At 41.1% G+C, this 6682-nt stretch overlaps 1 protein-coding gene across 4 annotated transcripts in view; it reads left to right on the top strand.

Moving 5' to 3' along the window:
- Positions 1–6061, top strand: part of LOC128893947 (inositol-pentakisphosphate 2-kinase) — a 51436-nt gene extending 45375 nt beyond the window's left edge. For all 4 annotated transcript variants that reach the window (XM_054155273.1, XM_054155274.1, XM_054155275.1 and 1 more), the window contains 6 exons: positions 3327–3526; positions 4029–4442; positions 4523–4729; positions 4805–4865; positions 4951–5194; positions 5280–6061. In XM_054155273.1, the coding sequence (XP_054011248.1) occupies positions 3327–3526; positions 4029–4442; positions 4523–4729; positions 4805–4865; positions 4951–5194; positions 5280–5475 (1322 nt within the window). In that variant the 3' untranslated portion in view covers positions 5476–6061. The remainder of the gene's footprint in view (positions 1–3326; positions 3527–4028; positions 4443–4522; positions 4730–4804; positions 4866–4950; positions 5195–5279) is intronic.
- Positions 6062–6682: the final 621 nt, after the last annotated feature.

The following is a 6682-nucleotide window of genomic DNA, read 5'->3' as shown; positions in this document are numbered from 1 at the left end:
CCGACCAATCAGAGCGCGCGTAGACCGTTGGAGCGGCCGCGGTAGCGTAGGCTACGCGCTAGGTCGATGCTTCGATGCACGGGCGAGTCACTTGTTCGCGCGCAAGCGCGGCCGCCAGCGCGTAGCCTTCGCTACCGCGGCCGCTCCAACGGTCTACGCGCGCTCTGATTGGTCGGGGTTTTCGCTTAATATCTCCTTAACGAAGCCCCATTCGACATTTTTGCAAAGGAAATTGTTGTTCAGAATCGTCTCAGCTACCCCCCATTTCCGCCTCCTCCCCGAGTTTTGGGACACCCTGTACACAGGGTGTCCCAGAATTAGTAAGAATTATAAGAACCGGAAACCGAGATTAGCCGAGACGATTCTGTACCACAATTTCCTTCGCGAAACCACCGAGTAGCGCGCGGTGAGATCGGTCGGTGGTTTTTACGTACGCACGAAAGTGAATAATTTAAAAAATAATTTGTCAGTTATGACGTCGCGGTTGTAAAAGCAAAGTTTCATCGCGTGGTCCTAATTCGACGGCCGAGGTCTGCACGATGTAACCGCAGATGTCCGTCGACGAGCTCGTTGTTAAGAAAAACGACAGGTGTCGGACCGAAGCCTCGGAGTCTCGAGACGCCATATTCTTCGGCTTTCGTTGACCGCTCGCTTCGGGCTTCGGGTACCTCGGCCCTTTTCTCCAGCGCGTCCACCTGCTGGCTCTACCTTTCCCTTCAAAAGAGAAATGCACAAGTTTTGCACCAGGTAGAACCCGAGGCTCTTCCCGCGCCTATGAAATCTCAGCCAACGATGCGCTTCTTCGACTTCACTTCCGCTCGCGATCCTCAAAAATTTCTCGACGAAACTCGATCGCGGCCGCAAATTCTCACGAGCAACGCTCGCGACACGGTTCGATTAACTCTGCCAGCTTGTTACGCGTGAAATGGCTCATTATTCGATCCGGGGAAATTATCATCGCGTTGTTATATAATCATCTTGGCGGACGGTGCGCACAGTGACGGACGTATACTTAGGAAATTACAAATACAGTAAAGACCGGATAAGCGCAAGAAAATCGGGATCCAAACATTGCAGTTATCCAGTGTGGTTTCTATTCTGTGTTTACATTTAGCTCGAGTCGAACGCAGAAAAGGGCAGAGAGTGAAAGAGTTCAAAGTTCAAAGGAAATAGAGCAATCGTGAGAAACGTGTGAATCGGTTAGGATCGTATCGCGATCGTAATCCCTACCGATTAAGCTCGTCCTCTGAACACTCGGTGGACACACTCGAATATTGGAATTCTAAGGAGAAAAGAAGACGCTTCGACAGCGTTTGTCGCTCGAGGAGATTCGTATCTCTCGTATCTCGAGACTTGCGCGATACGCGAGAAACTTGTTTCTGCGAGGTACGCGTCAAACTGACAGGAAGAAATTAGAACGATACGAGAACCCGTTCCCGGAGAATGGAAACCGCTCGAGTTACGAAGGAAACACGTTAGACAGGAAGCCCGAATAGGCTCTCCTTCGACGAGGGACGCGGGCTTCGTTAGGACTTTGTTTTTCGATAACTCTCGGTCTTACTTATCAAATATTTCGAACGCGTACCAACTATCGAGACGTTCCGTACATTGTAATTAACGACAGCAACGGGTTCGCGATAAATAACAATCTTTTTTTTTTTTTTTTAGAGATGCGACCGTTTTCGAGGTTTTAAAGTACCGCTGATACGGCTACTTAGATCCAACCTTTGTTCTCGCCGATACTACTACCGGCGAGAACACCATTCGTAACCGTGCGCGTAATATTTCCAAAAGTTTGTTCGATATTGGGAAACGTGTGATTTATTTAAAATGGAGCAACAGGTATTACGGTGTTATCGTCGAAGCGATACTGCGCACTGGCGATACGAAGCTATCGATTTCGTGCCCTAGAACGTCAACCGCGGCTAGTAGTCTGTGTATTATATGGATGTGGAAGCTACGAAACGCGTTTGGCCATACGGTGACAAAAATAGTTATGCAAAATAGCAATGTTAACATAATCGGCATGCTCGTTCGCCGTCGTATCGGATACTCGCTTCTTGTTCGTTAACCCTTTTCCCGATAGATCATCGTACGAGCCGAGCCGTTCGTTGCGAAACCAACGTGAATCCATCTCCTCGAACGGTGGAATTTCTGCGAGCAATAACCACGAAACGCGTCGATTTTCTTCGCAGAGAATTGAAACATAACTATCGGTTAGTATCGCAAAGAACGGAGCCGCGAAAGCTTCAAATATCTTAAACCGTACGTAGCCCTAACAAATGCGGACAACTTGCAGACAGAAGCCAAACGACTAATCTATATCGATACGATTAGAAGAAACCTTCTCGGCTCGGGATAGGATCGGTTATCTAGATATAGATGCTCTATCCTCCTCCGTAACTCGGTTGCTTATTTTCAACCAAGTTGAAGCAACTCTGTTGATGTTTCGTTAATTTTTATTGTACGGAAGGAAGGGTAATGATAGACTAATCAAATTCGAGGGAGTGATTAGGCATGCATTCAAGTATTAAACAAAATATTATAATCGACAAATATTAGGAAATGGCGAAATCTCTGACCGCCGTTATGACGGCGAATTTGTGCCCGATCGTAAATTATTTTTCACTCGACGCGTTTCGTTGGCGAGCTTTTACTTTGGAAAACGCGTTTCGGGCGAAGAGAAATCGTCTCTGACGTGTCGCGTATACGGTGTATCCTTAATTTATTCACGCCTACCGTGTCTACGATCTACGGCGCGATCTTCCGAGCCCGAAACGAAAACGAAAGTGTACGACAGCGTTTCAAGCGGCGATCCGATTCACGAAAATTCCCAAACCTGACGTGAACGTACCATCTACCTGTCCTTTTTCTCGTGCTTTCTCACCTACCATTCTGCAGGGCAGTTCTCCAGTTGCCCAATTTTAGAAAACGAGCACGTCACGGTGGCCAAGATATTTTTGTTGTCGGACTACCATGCGAACGTGTATCTTCGAGCTTCAAACGGAAGAATACGTAAACAGAGACCGAGCAAAGCACGTGCGTTAAGTTTCTGCACGTCTCTGCATTTCCACGTTTAATAGCATTTAAATTGTCCAGAGCTGTCCGAAGCATACGAGCTTTTTTTTTTTTCCATAGCGACGCACATAAGTTCATTTAAGGGTTCGCATTTATTTAATCCTTTCATCTAACAACGAATTATTAAACGAACTTACACCGCTATCAAGAACCGGTTATTAATCTTAGTGATCTTAGTACCTAGATCTTAGAGTAGATCTTAGCGATAAGCTTTTTGTTAAGTTTCATATTTTTTCTTACGGTTTCAGATAAACGCCGCCATATGGACGTTACCGAATGTTACGCCACTAAATTCCCGGATTACACTCTCCTTCGAACAAAATGCGATCCTAACGTATTTCGAAGCAAGACGACGTTTTGCGTGGAAATTAAACCGAAGCAAGGATACTCGAGGGACACCGATTGTAAATTTCAAAAGTGTCCCTACTGTTTGGCTCAGTATTACAAGGTAACGAGACAATCGACCGTTTAATATAGTCAAATACAACTTTAACCCTTTATTTACTGAATTTCTCTAAAGTTTTTAAAATCTAGACGTTTCTTTCGGTCTTGTATCATCTTATAATGTCGTCTCTAACAGCAATTCATCCAACAATTGCAAACGAACTTCATAGAAGCGGACTCGAAAGTCGCAATAGGTTTCAAAGCGTTTCATTAATACAGTACCATGAGAAAATTGACGGGACTTATGAGTAAATAAAGGGTTAAATAATATTATCGTTGATCTTGCTCGTTTTTAAAAGCAAGGTCCCATATCTATACGAATGAATATTCCTCATTTTCAATGATATCATATTTTTCTTTCTTTGTCTTTCTTTCTTTCTTGTAAATTAATTGATTACCTTTCCCCTTTTATACTATATCACATTGTTATGCAAGTAAAGAAAGTATGTAGGATAATTTGAAACGAAGCCAGGAAAGTTTTAATCCAGGATTTTGTGCGATTGCAGTTAGAAAAGGGGATCGTCACAGCTCGCAGTGCTTATTGTCCGTTTGACCTATTCTCGGGGGTGGAGGAACGCATGAAATCGGCATTAAAAGGTCTCCTAGCATCTCCGCAAAATAATCTGAAGATTTTTAAGAACGGCATAGTTGTTTACGATCAAGACTCGTCTTCTAGCGATCTCGAGTACGTGTTGGAGGAATGGTTTCACGATTCCGTGGCTTCTACGAGCAAAGAATACGTTGACAAATTCTTGGATTTAATCTGCCGTGCTGTTTTACGTTCGTTCGCCAAAGAGGAGTTCAAGCCATCTTCCGACCACGATGTATGCTCGTCTGCTCAAAAAGATCTCGAATCGATCTCATATATTAATCCAGATATAGTTGCAAAGGCTAAGAAGCTTCTGTATTTCGCTGACAAGGTAAATATCACGTGTAAACTGTTTGTCAATTTTTACGTAACTGAATCACAAGTTTTTACCTGTGCCCGATATATTTATAGGCGTGTGACACGAAAGGTGCAAATTTACCAAAGAATTGCGTACTAGAGCGGATACTCCATATGCAGAAGTTACCTTTTATCAGTTCCGAACACGTTTTCAACATATATTCAAAATTTCGTCCACTATTAACCGACGACGTGATATTTTCCAATTTAATAAAAACGCAGAAATGTTCCAAACATCGGATATCCTCGTATAAATCTACGGTAAGTAAACGTTTATAACCATTTAAAGGCAAACTCTGTCAAGCTCGAGTTTATTTAATTTGGAATTTTTTCCAGAATAATGTCATGGAAAACTCGAAAATGACGCGGGAGTTTTGTTCGAAAACACATATCAAAGGTACCTGAATTTAAAAAAAATTAAATATTTACAACCACTATGAGGAAAATACGGAATACTAATGCATAATCTGTATGGATTCCAGATGATGGGCCTAAAGAAAATGTTTCACATACACCAAAACTAACCTTGTTGCCTATGTACTTGGAAGATACTAATTTATCGCGTGATCAATCTAACGTGATGCATATCGGGGCCAATATATATCGTAACGAAAAAGGAACGAATTGTTTGCTTACCATCGAGGATGTAGTATGCTTACAAAATTATCTTTTGTTCTCATGTGCCAGGGATTGTTCGATATTAATTGCATTTCGACAACTAAACACGTAAGTTACAGAACAACATAGAAAATGTTGTAGTCTTGCAATGAACTATTGTTTTACAAAATAAGGAATGTCTTTTTATATACAGGGATACAGAATCGTCAGTCCTTGACGAAGGTGTAATAAATCTGTCGGATGGTCTCAGCTTTCTTTGTAATATCGGAGTTTCAGATTTGGAACCGAAAAGTCTTCGTTGTATCGAAAAACACCGTCAACGGGATACCAATATTTTAAGTGCTGTAATATCCATTCTTGAGAAAGAACTCATGGCTAAAAATCAATAATTTTTCTTCGATAAACACCAGAGATTTCTATTACTCGACACTTTTGCATCTTGTATCTCTTCTTTAATGGAAATTGTGTTCTTCGCAGCCTTTACAAAAACGTGTGTACACGTACATTCGATTCTTAGAATTAACGATTAACGTTAATCTTACGCGGATTAACCGATTCATTATAATATCGGATAGACTGATCATAGTATGATGGTATCGATGGTTTAGAATGTTTGCGTGTGTATGTTGAGACATGTGTCATTTTAAAACCCTAAGGATATTACTAAATGATTATTAATTCAGAAATTCATATTTTAATATTAAATAGATCGATCTTTACACATAAATTTCCATACTAGTACAAACTGTATCATAAAACATAAAGAAAGAAACAAGTATATTCAATTTAACATCACGCGTATTTATTATAAAAATATTACTAGAAAAATGAACAAATTATTTATATAAGATACGTATGTGTTTTATACAACTTATTTTAAAATTATTTTACTGTATGTATAAATTTATATGTTAAATTCAATTTGTAAATAGATTACCCACACTCAAATAAATGTTAAATATTTAAAAAAATAAAGTAGAAACCCAGAACGTTATTTTATATGTAGATTTACTTCTTTTAATTATTTTGATAATACATTCTAGATACAGTAATAATTGATTGCGTACAACTTTTCATTCGAACAAAATTTAAAATTGCTAGACCATAACTCATCGATTTATATATGAGCACAAATCAAGCACAATGAGCACTCTCAGCACAAATCAAGGTACGTATCAAGTTCTGGCCCGAATTTTACTCCTGGTATCAGGAGAACATAATATGCGAGGAAGTGGCACGTTTGCGCCTGGGAGCAGGCAACCGCCCCAACATATCAGTGAGTATAGGTTGCCTAATTCAAGGGGCAGATTATACGGTAAGTATGGGAATCTGGCCGATTTTGGATTTTGGTATCAGGAGCACATAATATGCGAGGAAGTGGCACGTTTGCGCCTGAGAGCAGGCAACCGCCCCAACATATCAGTGAGTATAGGTTGCTTAATTCAAGGGGCAGATTATACGGTAAGTATGGGAATCTGGCCGATTTTGGATTTTGGTATCAGGAGCACATAATATGCGAGGAAGTGGCACGTTTGCGCCTGGGAGCAGGCAACCGCCCCAACAGATCTGTAAGTATAGGTTGTCTAATTCAAGGGG

Source organism: Hylaeus anthracinus, unplaced genomic scaffold, assembly GCF_026225885.1.
Source record: "Hylaeus anthracinus isolate JK02 unplaced genomic scaffold, UHH_iyHylAnth1.0_haploid 3, whole genome shotgun sequence".
Classification (NCBI taxonomy): domain Eukaryota; kingdom Metazoa; phylum Arthropoda; class Insecta; order Hymenoptera; family Colletidae; genus Hylaeus; species Hylaeus anthracinus.
The sequence above is the reverse complement of the archived record's forward strand: the minus strand, read 5'-3'. Positions and strand labels throughout refer to the sequence as shown.